At 42.5% G+C, this 17413-nt stretch overlaps 1 protein-coding gene across 3 annotated transcripts in view; it reads left to right on the top strand.

Moving 5' to 3' along the window:
• MYZAP (myocardial zonula adherens protein) overlaps positions 1–17413 on the top strand; it is an 88381-nt gene that overhangs the window by 49027 nt on the left and 21941 nt on the right. For 2 of the 3 annotated variants that reach the window (XM_061595948.1, XM_061595947.1), the window contains exons 12-13: positions 1586–1686; positions 3183–4447. In XM_061595948.1, coding sequence (XP_061451932.1) covers positions 1586–1686; positions 3183–3354 — 273 coding nt within the window. In that variant the 3' untranslated portion in view covers positions 3355–4447. Of the gene's footprint in view, positions 1–1585; positions 1687–3182; positions 4448–17413 lie in introns of those variants that run through there. The other variant, XM_061595949.1, reaches the window with a different exon arrangement.

Below are 17413 nucleotides of genomic sequence, written 5' to 3'. Positions count from 1 at the left end.
GCCCACCACCTCCCTCGGTCATTGGTTCCATTGTTGTACCACTGAAACAGAAATGTCCCTCTTCTCCCCAGCTTTTAAAGGTGCAGGACCTCTGTTGTTGTTGTTTGCCTCTGGCTGCCCTCTTTGACCTGCGTCTGCCTTCCTCTCCCACCCAGCTGAGTTTCCAGTATTCCAACAGGTGGGAGGAAGCTCCAAAGCGCTTCATCCCCATCAGTGTAACAGGTGTCAGAGCAAGGAATTAGGGAAGATAGAGCTACTACTGGGAGCTCTCTTAAGAAGAAGAACACTAATTAAGAATACCCCAGATAAGCTCTGGGCTTAGAACAGGGCCCCATTCACACCATACATTTCTTCCACTATTATTCCACTTTACATCGTCATGGCTTCCCCCAAAGAATCCTGGGAAGAGTAGTTTGGGAAGGTGCTGAGATCCCTATTCACTTTATAGAGCTAGGGACTGACTGTTAATTCACTCTAGCAATTGTAGCTCTGTTAGGGGAATAGAGGTCTCCTAACAACTCTCAGCACCCTGCATAAATGACACTTTCCAGGAATCTTTGGGAGAAGCAGCCATGACTGTTTAAAGTGCAATAATACTGGAAGAAATGTATGGAGTGAATGTGGCCCAGTTAATTAGACTGACACAGCCTCTGACCCTACACTTCCATTCTCAAGCAGAAGTGATACATGAGGAAAGTTAATTGTTGAAATGGAAGATGAAGGCTGGCAGAGTACATGTTAAGAAATATTTTTATTTAAATCTGTGAATCTAGGCTTTCATCTTAGCCGAGTGTTCAGTATCCAATGAACTCATAAGTCCTGTCTACACACTGCATCTATGCACTGGGGATGAAATCAGAAATAGGATATAAACGTATGGATAAAATTGCAGGCAATTAGTGGGAATAGATCCTACCCTGCTATGTCCCAAGCAGGACACACGTGAGAGTTCCTAACACAACAATCCTGTGAAGTAGGTTTGGGGGGGGGGGAGGATAAATTCAGCACTCTGTCCACTATATTTCCATGGTGACTTTTTGCATTATCCTCTCGCTTTCTGCACCTCTTATTACCTCTTATTAAAGAAATATCCTATAACCTTCCTGAGTATCTCTTTTAAGTAGCCCATTCCCTCTCTGCCCTCTTTGTTGGATTAATTTTCTTCTTCTTCGAAGGTAAAAATAAATCAAACAAGCCTCTCTTAATCTAAAGAGATTAGATTAGATGGGAGCCTCTGCAGTGTAGTGGTTAAGAGTGTTTGATGAGGAGCGGGGAGGGGGGGGGAGAGACTCCCTCAGGCCTGGTTCAAATCCCTGCTGGCCAGGAAGCTCACTGGCCAAGCCACCGTCTCTCAAGGTAACCAAAGAGAGGTTATACGGATAACAGTGGGGGAGGGGAGTCAAGAGCTAATGGGGGCAAGGAGGGAATCGTGCACTGTCAGGAGTTTCTTGGAAGCTGGTGTATTGTCCTGTAATAAAGTAAATGTGTGAGGGAATTGCTTTGCTTTATAAAGTAATAATTAAGCAGGGAGCATGTTGGAATACTGTAATCTGAGGAGCTATGCTTTAAATTTTGTGTGTTTCAGAATAAAGAATTACAAGACCGTTTGGACTACTTGATGGAGTCACAGTCAAGGACTGATGTAGAAACCAGAGATGTTGGAGTAGGGTGTAATCTTCCACTGAGGTATCTCGGCATGAATACATTCAGGGGCTCCTTTGTAGTCCATCTCTTTAAGAAACATCTGCAGTACATTTGCATAGATTCCAGATAAATACAGGGCTTTTTTTGTAGCGGGGACTTGTGTGTGTGGGCATTCCCACGAGAGAAGCCGTGCTCTTTTGCGGCCAAATGAGAAACAGTGATTAACCATGCGTGATAAACTTCCATGCATGTGCTGGTTTCAGCGTGCCAGAGGAAACGTGAATCTCAGCCGCATGCTAACTTAAGTCATTTCACTAGAGCACTTTAATGAGGCACTAATAAAATGACTCAGTTATGATTTTGCCTTTCTGACATTTCAACACTGGTTGCAGAGCTTCAGCCTAGAGGCGCTATACTAGGAAAATGCTGAGAAATCTCCAAACATGATGACAGCTTATTGAGGGACCCTCAAGGCGCCAAAGCATCTTTGCACTGTTCATTTGGAAATTTATTCTCAGCCTTTACTCTGCTTAGTTTTATGAAGCTCTTTGTTTTTCCTGATTAATTTATAAATAAGAGTTAATGAATTTTTATGGACTGTGGAAAGCTCAACGGTCCTAAACCAAAGGAATGCATCCGTGGGATGTGGCAGATGCTCCTCCCATCATAATAACCTGGCAAATGGCAGCAAGAGACCAGGGAAAGGCATTTTTCATGCTGTTTGTAAGTAGTTAATTACTATTCCTCAAGCACAGGCTTAAAATTTGAGATCAGAATTGTCTGCATAACCAAACAGAGACCCAATTATATCTATATAGTACCCGTATTATACTAATATAAGTTTTCAACCATGTACAAAAGTGTTAAATATCAATTAATACCAATAACCATGGATGACTGGTAACACATCCATTTAAGCGAAGCCTTTTTGCAGTCCCTACACGTGAATAATAACTTTTACGTCCTTGGAGGAAAGTTCTTAATCTGATTCCAGCCTGAACGATGAAGAGTGCTAGTCTTTCCAGGAATATTTATGTGTTATATGTAATTCTTCCAACTTGTTGTGTCATCTTTTGTAAGGAACTAGCAGCCTTGTTGCTTGGGAATTCTAAGAAACAAAAGAAAGATCTATGTAGTTTTGAAATCAGTGGTTCAGATCAGTGTAGTTTTGAAAGGTTTAGTCCACCATCTTGTTATCAAAATGGCATCCAATGACACCCAAACATAGACAAAAGCCTGCTTGTGATCTCAGGAACCAAGCCATCATGCAAAATTTGCTTACAGTATCTTAATAGGTGTGCAAATGCATAGCAAAGAAACATCTTTCTAAATGTATATATATTTGTTTCTGATTACCAGTTGTGTTCCTGTATATAACACAAGCAGCCTGAAACACTGTCCTCACTCCACTTGCCTAAGGAAAGAATCATATATGTTGTGGATTCATTTTTATTGGTTTCGATTGGTGATATTTGTGAATCAATATTGTTTAGTCTCTCAAGTGTCTAACATTTTGTGTTGCTGGTTTTGATTCCCAGCACTGAGAACAGCAGCATGTCTCCTGAGACATCAAAGCCTGCCAGGACATACACTCCATTCAAAAGAGTCCTGGAGTATTCGTCAAAGCACAGCAAGTCCTCTAACCTTCCAGGCCCAGGCATCCCTTATAAGTCTGCCAGTCTCTTGCATCCCTGCAGTTTGAAAGACTGATGTGGAAGCCTTTCATGTACTTTTCTCCATGAGGCTGGCCTGTATTTATTTGCAAGGAACCCAGAGGTGAGCAAAACCTCTGCCACTTCTAATCTTCGGAGGAAGGAAACTGTACAGAGCCAGCTGAAGCTTTTTGAGCATGTGCAAGGAGAGGCTGTTCGACAGTAGTCCTAACTGTGAAGGGAAACTAATGTCATATGAACTTTAATCTAATGCTACATAATATAAGCACAGTTTTCTTCCTTTGACAAAGGCAATAATCTCTTAGTTCCTCTTTTTCTTCTTGGAAAAGTGGTAGTTACAGCCAAAGACGTATTTGCAGTTTATAGAGGAGAGTCGTCTGTGCTTTTTGTAGCTCTTTAAGATGCTGGCTGTACAAACGCTGAATGGGATGATGGTGCTCCTGAAGATGTCCTGAGGAATGCTTGGACCACCCACCAAGCATGCCAATGTCCTTGTGAGCCTTGCTGAAATGGAATTTTCTCAGCAAATAAATGCTCTTGGCTGGTGCCTCAGGATTTATCTTTTTGGGGTTTCTGCCACAATGCACTTAGTTTTCTAATCTCAACAGTATTAACTACCACATTGATTTCTGTAGCCAGTAACCTCCAGTTCTCCTCTGTGTTCTCTTAAGATTCACACTGGGATTTTTTTCAGTCTTTCACATCCACCTTTCATCTGTCTCCAGGAAATATGGCACCAGTCCCTCATGTATTGATACCTGGAACTTCTGTTTATAACCTTCCTGTTTAAGAGAAATTATTGTTTTGTATATTAAAAATCCCTGAATGTTGTTCTATTGAAATATGGGTTAAAAACATTTGCCTTGAAGCTCCAGCTAGATTTGACTAACTCACAGTATATATGCATTTTTGTATTGTGCTATGTTGTAAATGTTGTGTCATTTACAGTGATGTTGTTCCTCAAGCATTTAGCACAATGTGGGGAAAATGTTGATTTTATTAGCATAATGCTTTTAAAGACTGGTCCACTGCTACTATGTTTAGCATTCGACTATGCTCTTTCAACGGAGCTAGTGTTTTCTTCATGGATTTGCACTATTTAGCTAGTAAATAAAACAGGACAAAGTACAGGAAGGAATCCTGATTCATTGGGGTGATTTGGAGAACTTTGGGCACCATCCAGCAAACTCAGTTCCTGCCATGTGGCTTGATTAGGGCTACACCCTTTATGGTCAAAGTTTGCACGTAAACTTATCCATTCCTGTCCACATCAGTTTCACATTCCAGAAATCTGTTCTGTCCTGTTTCCACAATAATCTGTGATTTTTTTAAAAAAAGATTCACAACAATGTGCACAATTGTTTTTACAAAAACATATTTTCTCTCAAAATAGTACTTTTTAAGTATATTTTGATAACGTTTTTAGTTGAGGACTGCACTGGAACACCTGGAAAGCATGAGAGCCAATGGATAACAAAGTTCCAATCCACAAATTAGTCCAGGAGGTGCAGATCAGGTAATTTTATATCAGAATTTGCAGTTTGAATTCCAAATCCATCCATCAAGGGGAGGGAACCTTTGGACCCACCCATAATGCATGAATCAGATCTGACTAATTAGTTGGCCCAGCTAAATATGTTTATATTTGTAATCATGTTATACATATGAGTAAGACAATATTTCAGAATAAGAAACAGTTTTTAGATAACGTACACAAATGTTGCAGGAGGCATTGCCTTGTGTATAACAGAAGGAAAAAGAATCTTCTGAGATGGAGCCTGCCACTCATCAGTTTTGTATTAAATAAATTAACATTGGCTTTAAATGGGGGGGGGGGGCTGTAGTAGCCCAAGGGCAGCATTCCCTTCTGAGGGCCACGTGGGAGTTGTGGGTGGAACAACCAATGTGGAGGTAATAAGAACGTAAGAAGAGCCTGCTGGATCAGGCCAGTGGCCCATCTAGTCCAGCATCCTGTTCTCACAGTGGCCAACCAGGTGCCTGGGGGAAGCCCGCAAGCAGGACCCGAGTGCAAGAACACTCCCCCTCCTGAGGCTTCCGGCAACTGGTTTTCAGAAGCATGCTGCCTCTGACTAGGGTGGCACAGCACAGCCATCACGGCTAGTAGCCATTGATAGCCCTGTCCTCCATGAATTTGTCTAATCTTCTTTTAAAGCCATCCAAGCTGGTGGCCATTACTGCATCTTGTGGGAGCAAATTCCATAGTTTAACTATGCGCTGAGTAAAGAAGTACTTCCTTTTGTCTGTCCTGAATCTTCCAACATTCAGCTTCTTTGAATGTCCACGAGTTCTAGTATTATGAGAGAGGGAGAAGAACTTTTCTCTATCCACTTTCACAATGCCATGCATAATTTTATACACTTCTATCATGTCTCCTCTGACCCGCCTTTTCTCTAAACTAAAAAGCCCCAAATGCTGCAACCTTTCCTCGTAAGGGAGTCGCTCCATCCCCTTGATCATTCTGGTTGCCCTCTTCTGAACCTTTTCCAACTCTGTAATATCCTTTTTGAGATGAGGTGACCAGAACTGTACACAGTATTCCAAATGCAGCCGCATCATAGATTTATATAACGGCATTACGATAGCGGCTGTTTTATTTTCTTTGTGCATGGGGCTAGTTTCTACACGCATTTCACACACCCCTCCCTGTTCATCGTCCAGACAAGTGAGAGGCATGCAAGGACACATTGCATCCATGCAAAAACATTTAAGGAGTTTGTGAAGGGCTGTGGCCTGGGGAACGTCCCCAGGGCCACATGAGAGGGCTGGAGGCCACAATCAGCCCCTGGTGTCTGGCGTGGAGATTCTCCCCCTGTCTTAAATGGTGCCTGATCAAAACGGCACTTCACCTAACCTAGCACAAAGCCACTCTCACAAGGGAATCCAAAAACGTCAAGCAGATGTTGAAGAATGTATTAATGCAATTAATTCCAACAAGTGGAAAGTTCCTCTGTTTTAAAATATGCTTCCCAAGCATTTGAGTTCATGTGCTTTCAGTTGTTGCCCCAAATAAGAGCATTTGGTGAAAGACACTGGGCAATTCATTTACATTAACGAATTCTCCTTTAGCGTTTGCTTAAGGCTCACCTCTCTTTTTTGGCTAGTTTTAACATGACTGCCAGGGCAACAAAGATTACATCTTTGGCTCCACCCTGAGCATACGTGCTTGCCTTGTACGGCATCAAACCGTTGATCTTTCTAGCTGGCTGGGGCTCATGAGAGTTGTTGTCCAAAACATCTGGAGGGCACCAGGTTGGTGAAGGCTGCTCTACACCCTGACTGGCAGCAGCTCTCTAGAGTTTCAGGCAGCAGACCAGCCCTACCAGGAGATTGAACCCAGGACCTATGGTAAGCTGTGCTCTGTTTCAGTTGTGCCCTGTAACATAGATGAAGTCTGCCAATGTAACTCCACCCACATCTGCCTATCCACAGCCCGGCCCAGTGAGGTCATGCACATTTGAGGGGGAGGGTGTTAAGGAAATGCTGGGAAGGGGCCTATCCTGGCAACCTGAGCTCACATCATTTCTTTGCCTCTCCCTTGCATCCTTCAAGTTTACTTGAAGCCCCCAAACCACCCCACTGGGGGGGGTGACATCACCCAGCAAGGATGCCATCTTAGGTCTGCTTTCCGCTATTCCCAGGACTAATTTGTAAGCTTTTAAACCACCCAAGTCTTCAGTAGAATTTTACAAGGAGGTGTTCTGACTTTCCGATGAACAAGAGCATACAGTGTGCTAAAATTTTGGAACCTCAAGCGAACTCCTGCCAGCGGGAAGCCTGAAGCGCCCAAGAGAAAACAATATAAATGCCACCATGTGTCCAAAGGCTTCCAAGAGCGGCAAGGTTGATGTTGATCTTGTGTCTGACATTTTGGAAAAATTTAGAGAGGATATGTTTTCCGAATGGGAGAAAACTATACGTCCTCTACAGCAATAAGTTAAAGAATTAGCAACTCAGGTAAAAGAAATCATGCAAGTAACAGCGGAGGTGAAGGAGCAGGGAATGAAGCACAAGGCGGCCATTAAAAACCTATCAACTGAGCAAAATAAAGAGGCATATTGCTGACCTGGAAGATTACTCCTTCTGCCAGAATTAGAGAGTGGGAGGGGCTATTCAACAAGAGGGAGAAGCAAATGCATCTTTACTAAAGAACTTGGTAATGTGGCTGAATGATTAATTTCCCGAGGTAAAATTGACAGAAGAAGATATTGAAAGAGGTTCAGAGCTTTATACTCGAAGCCAAGGGCGGGGGAACGTGCTAGAGACATTATAATACAATTCACCAGATATACCTTGAAGGAAAAGATTGCTCAGAAGATTAGATCCCTGGAGTGGAAAGACTCCCATCTCAGTCTTTCAAGACCTGAGCCAAGATACACTTCAAAAAAGGAGAGACTTCAAACCATACACAGACTGGTTCCGCAAAGTGGATCTGCAGTACACGTGGGGATTTCCCTTTAAACTGCGTCTAAGAGCAGACGGGAGCAGACGTGTTCCTAACTGAACTAAGGAAGCAAAGAAGGTAGTGACTCTAATGGGTCTAAAATCGAAAATCAATGAAAATCTGGAAGCCATCTCTGACAGCTCGAGTGAGGAAGAAGACAACTTAAAATGGTAGAAGATGAGGAAAGGGGGCAAAAGAGGACGGCACTTTAACCCAAAGTCGTATGTACTTGGCTAATGGCTTTAAGTCTTTATACCCTGCTTAAAATGGTTCATAAGGAAAATTAATAGTTCTTAATTATAAAAGTGATGTATAACTATAGCAATGAAGTTATTTATTTATTTTATTATTTGATTTATATCCCGCCCTTCCTCCCAGCAGGAACCCAGGGCGGCAAACAAAAGCACTAAAAACACTTCAAAACATTATGAAAACACTTTAAAATACATTAGAACAAAACGTCTTTAAAAACTTTTTTTTTAAGCTTTCAAGACATCTTTTTAAAAAAAGGTTAAGTTTAAAAACATTAAAAAGCAATTCCAACACAGATGCAGACTTAAGGTCTCTGCTTTAAAAGGCTTGTTGAAAGAGGAAGGTTTTCATTAGGCACCGAAAATATAACAGAAGTGTTGCCTGTCTAATATTTAAGGGTAGGGAGTTCCACAGGGTAGGTGCAGCCACACTAAAGGTCTGTTTCTTACGTTGTGCAGAACGGACCTGCTGATAAGATGGTATCTGCAGGAGGCCCTCACCTGCAGAGTGCAGTGATCAGCTGGGTAAGACGGTCTTTCATTGCATGTTTCACTAGGCTTGTTGACAGTGCATCTGCTTGGGTTGGTTATAAGGGGGAGATTAAAAATTATCATAGCTACTGTTTAAATTGCACTGTCCCAAGGGAGGGGAGGGGGTACTTAACTACTTCACTTCCACAGTTTTATACTGAAGTGAAGGGATTTTGCCTCTTTTAACTTTGGGCACCTTTGTGAGGACTCTGGCAATATGAAACTGGAATTATGTTTTCATGTTTATTGGGGGGTTGGGGTGGGTGGGAAAGGTTAATTACGGGGGGTATTAATATTTTTACTGAGAAATTTAAATCTGAAAACGGTAGTGTTCAAAGGGATTATACTTTCGCTGTCTTTCTCCTTAAACACTTAATGCCTGATTTATCAATTATGTCTTGGAATGTTAATGGGCTAGGGACTGTGGTCAAAAGGAAAAGAGTTGCTAAGTTTTTATACAAGAACAATGCAGATATTATGTGTCTCCAGGAGACTCATAAAAAAAGAATCCAGAATTCCAGTACTTCCCCCTAGAGTGGGAACTTAGTATTCCGCCCCAGGTTCCTCTAAAGCCAGAGGAGTGGCATTATGGCTAGCCAATAGGATTGGTTGTGTAATAAATAAAGTGCTCACAGATCTTCAAGGCAGATATGTGTTAGTCAAAGGCATGACTGATGGTGTGAAATATACGCTGGGCTCAGTGTATGCCCTAAACACAGCACAGTTAAGCGTCTTGACAGACTTTTTTGCCCAACTAGAATTATTCCAGGACAGTAAATTAATATTAGGAGGTGACTTAAATGTAATGCTGGACCCGCTCCTAGACAGGAAGTCTGAGCGTTCTAATACTGTACATAAGACAGATCCACCCTGTTGAATTCACACAAACTGGTAGACTCTTGGAGATTTTTGCACCCCCTAGATAAGGATTTCAGCTTCATCATGCATCTTCAAGGATAGATTACATCCTATTTACAGATGACCTTCTCTCTGCCCTTAAAATAGCCACAATCGATTCAATAATTATTTCAGATCATGCCCCAATTTCTGTTAAACTAAGTTTTATTCCACAGCAGCAGCAGCATAGATATTGTTTATGGCACTTGTCCCCAAATCATCTTCAGAATGTGTTGGCCTCTGAAAAAATTAACCAAGACATTAAAGAATTTCTTCAAAATAACAACAAGGTGGCAAAAATCTCAGCAGCGCTGCATTATGTCAGCCAATCCTTGTCCAAATTTGGGGACAAAAATTCAAAATTGTTGGCAAATAAATTGAGAAAGAAACAAATCAGGAATAAAAATAATAGCATTAAAATCCATTTCCAACACACAAAATTTCAACACAGAAATCCCGGATCAGTTTTGCAGTTACTGATAACCCAGTCAATAAAAGAGTACCTAGTAAAACATGGTACTCATCAGCCAAGCCAGGAACATGTAGAATATTTAGACAGGGAAATATCAGTACTGGAAATCTCAGGCGCTATTAGCAAGCTCAAACCAAATAAAACACCAGGTCTAGATGGTTATAGTGGAGCCTTTTATAAAAAATACGAAGATTTATTAACCCCACTCTTATAGAAACTCTACTGATACACAAAGGGGTGGCCAAATTCCAAGTTCCTGGAAAACTGCACATATTGTTCTACCCAAACCAGGCAAAGATGCGGACTCAGTTGAGTCTTACAGACTGATATCCCTCATAAATATACAGTAGGGCCCCGCTTTCCGGCACTTTGCTTCTCAGCGCTTTGCTAAAGCGGCGGTTTTGAATTGTATCCATGTTCCATATGTTCGGCGCTTGTTCCGTTTTTGCGGTGGAAAATTGCCAGAATACAGAGAGATGGTGAGTGCACAAATTGATGGTGCCTGACGCCTTTCTCGGACTCAGCTACTGAGCACGTCGTCAGAGCTTGGAAACATTCCTTTTTAAAACTACATTGGACTGATGGGAGTTGTAGTTCAAAAAGAAACGTTTCCAAGCTCTGATGACGTGCTGGGCATCCGGCACCATTTTATTGTCAAGGGAGGTGGCAGAGGACGAGCGAATGTGTGAGCGAACAGGCAGGGGGGAGAGCGAGCGGGCAAGGGGGGATGAGTGAGGGAGGTGGCGAAGAGCGAGTGAGCGAACAGGCAGGGGGAGAGTGAGCGGGCAAGGGGGAGACAAGCAAGGGAGGCAGAGGAGAGCCAGCGAGCGAACAGGCAAGGGGAGGGCAAGTGGGCAAGGGGGGACAAGTAAGGGAGGTAGCGGTGAGCAAGAGAGCGAACAGGCGAGGGAGGGTGAGCGGGCAAGGGGAGGGCGAACGAGGGAGGTGGCGGAGAGCAAGAGAGCAAACAGGCAGGGGGAGGGCAAGCGGGCAAGGGAGGACAAGTGAGGGAGGCAGCAGAGGGTGAGTGAGCAGGCTCAGGCAGCTCCCTCCCTGCTGCAGAAGGCGAGCACTACTGCCCCACCATAACAAGGGTGAGTGATGCGAGTGGGGGGGAGAGGGCAATGCATGGAAAAGCGGAACATCGATCAGCTGTTGCGCAGGGAGCTTCGGGGGCCAAGCACTGTCAGCTGGAGCTCCCCACACTACAGCTGATTGGTGTTCCACTTTTCAGCGGTTTTTGCTTTTCGGCGGGAGTCTGGTCCCTAACCTGCTATATAAGTGGGGCCCTACTGTAGCTGCTAAACTGTTCACTAATATTCTTGCAGATCATTTAGTCCCAAATTACATTCATTCTGACCAATCTGGATTCATTTGCTTTTTCTCATTATCTGACCCAGTTAGCAGGATATTGAATACAATCTTCCACTAATGTATGGAAAAGTGAAATGGCCTTGGTGTCTTTTTATTCAATATATTAGAGCAGTGCTTCCCAGACTTTATGAGTGCAGGACCCTCTTTGTAAGCTCAAAAAATTTCATGACCCCCCCTCATGCTAATTGTAATTTTAGTCTGTTAATTGAAAAAAAATGGTATGTGGCAAAATCACATCTCCAAATATCCCTTTCCATACAAAGCTCCCTGCAGACAGGGAGGTATTGCTTTCTTTTCTTAATGCAAAGGTGCAGTCAAATTGGTATCCCCCCCCCACAGTCTGAAGATTTACAGTTCTGTCTCCCAACACCAGTGAGTTACAGTGTTGGACTAAGATCCTGGTTCAAATCCCCACCCAGCCATGAAGCCCTCTGGGTGACCTTGGACCAGACACAGTCTCTCAGCCTGACCTATCTCACAGGATCTGTGTAAGGATAAAATGGAAAGGGGGGGGATCACATGCACCTCCTTGAGCAACTTGGAGGAAAGGTGGGATATAAATGCAATAATAATTAAATAAATACATTTCAGCTGCAGTATGTGGACCCCAGCCTCAGCCAATGTGCTGAGCTTTTAAAAAATAATAATAAAAGAAGCAAAAATGTGGTCATGGTGGGGATGCTAGATTGTGAAGACAAAAGGGTGGATGAACTGAGAAGGAGGGTTAGTGCTTTTAGGCCTTGGGATGATCATCAGAACTGATTACTCGGTTAGTGTGCACTTGGGGAGTGAGAGTGGAGCAGAAGACAGATCAGTGCAGGCACGCACACAAACACTCCTACCTCCCCTGCAAGCATGCAGGCATTCAGGCACATGGGAGGGGGGAAGCCCTCAACTGCCGCAGCACCTTGGAGAGAGAGATTGGGGGGGTGGAATGTAGGTGGAAGAAAGGGGGAATGCTGGCACACACATTTAGCCTCAGAGATGAGGGGTGCATAAGTCCTGAGCGTCCTCACTGCTCCTTGGCTCCTTCTGGGCCAAAGATGAGATCTGGGCGGCCTTACAAATAAGAACAATTTTTAAAAGGAGGTGGCAGCGAAGCAGGAGCCAAGAAAGGCAGGCAGGCTGGCTGCCAGGAAGGGAGAGAGCAGCCTTTCCTTGCAGCCTTGCTTCTTTTGCTTCATGAAAAGCCCTCTCCTCTTGTTCTGAGCAAGGGCATCAGCAGCAGCGAGGAGACGAGTCAGCAATAGTAATCCCCTCTTCTTCCTGGTAGCTTCACCCTCAGCTTCCTTTGGTGTCTGCAACATGTTTTATAGGCAGACGCCTGCCCTCGGCATGCCTGAAAGACGCTTTGCCACTTCAGCAAAAGTCTTCCCCTCTTATTTGGAGCAAGGGGGAGGTGTAGTCTGCAGCGACAGTGGGGAGCAGACAGCATCCAGGGAATGAAGACTTTAAAAAAAATTAATAAATAATTCATTTCTTTACTGTTCGTGGCCCCTCTGGATTACTTCATGGCCCCCTGGGAGTCATGGCCCCCAGGTTGGGAATCGCTGTATTAGAGCAAATGAATTTTGGTCCTGTTTTCCTCCAGGTTTTGAGATTGCTATATTGTCGGTGCGTGCGTATAGATATCGCACAAGTAAGAAATTCTGGTGCCGGATAGATTCAGTAAATAAGCCAGGCCAGGCAAGTATCTTGTAAGAGTCTTTACTGACAAAAAGCATTAAACACAAACGACTTTCCCCCACACCAGAGCTTCTGCAAGAGCAGCTTCTTATCTACCAGGTTGCCCTTGCCAACCACCTGCTGGCCTTGAGGAACCTGGCAACCCCTCTTGCTCTGTTTAACCTGTTTATTGCAGGTTTCCTTCTTTAACTGAAAAACCCTGTCTGTGTGTCTCATAGCCTGCATTACTGATCAACAGCCCCCACCTGAGACTCACAGATCACAAAACTACATTTATCTTATTTTACAGTCATACATTACAAGTTCAATACACATAAATATACACATCCTTTTGTTTCTCTTTACAGTCTCTGTTTCCATTTCAGTTTTGTTTCTTTATTCATACATGTTATACAGCATTTTGTTCACTTTTATTTGATAACACTCATTGATATTTCATTCTTCAATACAGTATTTCCACATGAGATCCATTGTTTCTTTGTCTATTGGACCTTCTTTTTCCCATTCTACAGGATATTCATCTGTCTCATCATTCTTTTGTGTAACGTTAAATGTGAATCTATGACGTGGTTTTCCTTTTGTTTTTCTTTCTGATCTCCTAACAGTATCTATTTCCATTTCTTCCTCACTCTCAATTTTACTTGGTCCTGCACCTGTGTCTGCACTTGTTCCTGCACTAGTACCTGGCACCTCTTTATCTTGCATTGCCATGTCTTCACTCCTCAGTCTTTTCACAGTACGTTTGCCACTCTGAATTAAGTCAGTCAATGCGGTTCTTAATGGTATTTGATGCCCAAAAGGAACATCTGCTGCTTCCTGCTTGCTTGCACCATCAAGTATTACTGTTTGACTGTCTTTCCAAGGTTTATCTATCACCTTTATGCTTCTACTTAACACTAATTGTTGTTTCTCAGGCAACCAAATTCTATAATATGAATTCTGAAATCCCAAAATGCGACCTGCCTGAGCTCTTGGGGCTAATTTACCATGCCTTTTCTGCTTTGAAACATGCACCCAGCATTTTGCTCCAAAACACTCTATGTGTTTTACCCTGGGTTTTCTTCCTGTCAGTTTCTCATAGGGAGACATGCCTATTACTGTGTGCAGAAGACGGTTCTGAATGTAAGCAGTGTACAGAATACATTTTCCCCAATAGGTGTTATTCATGTCTGCATCAGCCAGCATGGCTCTCATTGAATCCTGCAGCGACCGGTTCCTCCTCTCTGCAGTTCCGTTAGAAAATGGGCTGAAGGGAGCAGTGAGACTTTGGATTATTCCCTTCTTTTCTAAATATGTTTTAAACGAATTACTGGTAAATTCCCCTCCTTGATCTGATTTGATATTTTTAATAACAACCCCATATTGTGTCTCTGTCCTCTGTATAAATGCCTTTAATTTATCTTCTGCTTCACTTTTCTTTTTCAATAAGAATACATGTGTAAATCTGGAAAAATCATCTACAATCACTAAATAAAATCTTGCCCCACCTTTTGAACACTGGAAAGGTCCAGCCAAATCCACATGTATCAGCTGATAAGGTTTCGTGGTAGTACTTTCAATGCTCTGATTAATTGGAGTCACTGTCATTTTTGTTTTATAGCATACCTCACATTCATCCACATGCTCACAATGTGTTAGTTCCAAATCTTGACTATGCTTTGGGGTATTTTTCACTTTCTCAAAATGTGCGTGCCCTAATTTTCTGTGCCATTCATGTATACAGTTTTCGTGTATGTTTTTATTTACTCCTATCCAGGCACATGTGGGTTTATCAAGCTTGCTCTCTACCATAAACATTTGGTTCTGTAATTTCCCTTGCATACAGATTTCACCATCCTTTCTCACAAAACATCTATTCCCTTCAAATATAATTTTACAACCTATTCGAGCTAGTTTTCTCACCGATAGAATGTTATATTTTAAACCAGAAACTAATAACACATCTGTCAATATAGTTCCCAAATTACTTAACCTGATCGTGCCTCTTGCAATTGCGTTCTGAGTTGATCCATCAGCCAGGTAGATCTTCTCTTGCACTGGCTTTGATGTGTAAAACAAACTAGAGTCTGTGATCAGGCAATTAGACGCTCTGCTGTCGAGAAGCCATTTAGAGTTAATTAGTTTATTGTCCTCCTTAGCAATAAAGTTCACGCTTGGTTTCCGATGTCCAAAGTCCCTGTTATTTCTCTTCTTACTTAAACAATGTCTCTGTATATGTCCTCGGGACCCACAAAAATAACATATTTTATTCTGTTGCCTGTTTCTTTGATGTTGTTGTTGTTGTACAGCCTCAGTCTCTTTTATCTCAGTCTTCTTACTCTCTTGTCTCCTATTCCATTCTTGTTGAAGTTTCTGCTCTACAAAGTCCAGAGATAAAGTTCCGTCTGGTAAAGTCTCCAAACTAGAGACCAGTACATCCCATTTTCGATCAAATGAAGATAACAGTATATAGACCATCTGAATGTCACTATGATGTACTCCTCTATCTTGAAGTTCAGCAAATAATCTACGAAATTCAGCCAGATGCTCTGTCATAGTCACTTCATCTGTAAAACGCATCTGATAAAGCTTCCACGCTAAACACAGCCGGCTCCCTGCAGTTTGCTGCACATGAGCGGTTCTTAGCTTCTCCCACATTTGATGAGATGTTGGCTCATTACTCTCCAGCAACAGTTGAGAATCAGACAGCCCCAGAGTAATAAAAGCCTTCGCTTTCTCGTCTTTCTTCGTCCACGCTGCTGAAGGAGCTGCCGGAGGGTTTTTTTCTACAACATCATTCAAATCTTCTTTAATCAGAACTGCTCTCATTCTCCATTTCCAGCTGGAGTAGTTTACAGCATTCAGTCTCTCCATCGGCATCCCGGATGACAGGTTTACAGCCATGTTGTCCACTCTTTACTTGCCTCTTTCTTGCACTTTCTTTTCTCTGCAGCAACGTCACGTAAACGACACTTGAACCCCTTACTTTGTGTGATAAGCTGGGCCCATAACCCCTGTCGGTGCGTGCGTATAGATATCGCACAAGTAAGAAATTCTGGTGCCGGATAGATTCAGTAAATAAGCCAGGCCAGGCAAGTATCTTGTAAGAGTCTTTACTGACAAAAAGCATTAAACACAAAACGACTTTCCCCCACACCAGAGCTTCTGCAAGAGCAGCTTCTTATCTACCAGGTTGCCCTTGCCAACCACCTGCTGGCCTTGAGGAACCTGGCAACCCCTCTTGCTCTGTTTAACCCGTTTATTGCAGGTTTCCTTCTTTCACTGAAAAACCCTGTCTGTGTGTCTCATAGCCTGCATTACTGATGAACATATATAAGGGCACCTCTGCTTGCATCAGGGTAAATGGTATGGATTCCAAACACTTTTGCATAAACAAAGGTACAAAACACGGTTGCCCTCTCACCTATTTTATTCGCTTTTGCACTTGAACCTCTGGCGAATGCAATAAGACACAATCCTCTAATAAAAGGGGTTACAGTCAATGGTCAGACCCATTTGCTCAGTCTTTTTGCCAACGACATAGCTCTGATGTTGTCTAACCCAAAGGAAGCAATTCCAGCAATAATGGAAGAAATTCACACCTACCGGAAAGTGGCAGGTCTTGAGATTAATTTTCAAAGATCAGAACTGTTATGCTTTAATATGCCTCCAGAATTGACTCAAAAAATACAATAAATATCTAAACTAAAATTATGTTCTAAGTCATTTAAATACCTTGGAGTGATGATCCCAAAAAACCTACCTAAATTAATGTAATTAAATTTTATCCCCATAAGAAAATAATACATATGTGAAAAGGATGGTCTCAATTCTCCCTATCACGGCTGGGCCGGATTGCAGCAATAAAAATGTCTGTTCTACCTAAATTAAGTTTTTTATTTCAATCCATTCCATTCCCTAAAGACAAACCAACAATTTGGCAATGACTTACCAACCAATTTATTCACCAGGGCAAAAACCCCAGATTAATTAAAAATACTCTCTATAGGTCCCCCAAGAAAGTTGGTCTGGACATACCGAACCTGCAACTTTATCATGATGTATCCCATTTCAAAAACATAATACCTCTACTGCATGAATCTACAGACAAATATTGGATTGACATGGAAAGAGTGGGTATCTCCTTACAAGAATCCAGAGGTCTCCCATTTGTGACTCATATAAAGAAATAACTAGATGCTACAACTAACCCACTTTGAAAAATAACAATTTGGAAAAATTGGCACTCAGAGTTACACCCCCCCCCTGATCTCACCTTTGATCCCTATTCTCAACCATCCCGTTTTATGAAAGAAAGAAATTCCACCAGTTCAGAGACTGGGAAAAAGTGGATCTTTACCACATTAGGGAGTTTTATACAGGGTTTGCAAAAATGCACTGAAGCTGATTTTTAGAGGGTACCTCACTCCCCACACCCTACATA

Source organism: Rhineura floridana, chromosome 14 (genome assembly GCF_030035675.1).
Source record: "Rhineura floridana isolate rRhiFlo1 chromosome 14, rRhiFlo1.hap2, whole genome shotgun sequence".
Taxonomy (NCBI): domain Eukaryota; kingdom Metazoa; phylum Chordata; class Lepidosauria; order Squamata; family Rhineuridae; genus Rhineura; species Rhineura floridana.
Note: the sequence above shows the minus strand (reverse complement) of the source record. Positions and strands in the feature narration are given on the sequence as shown.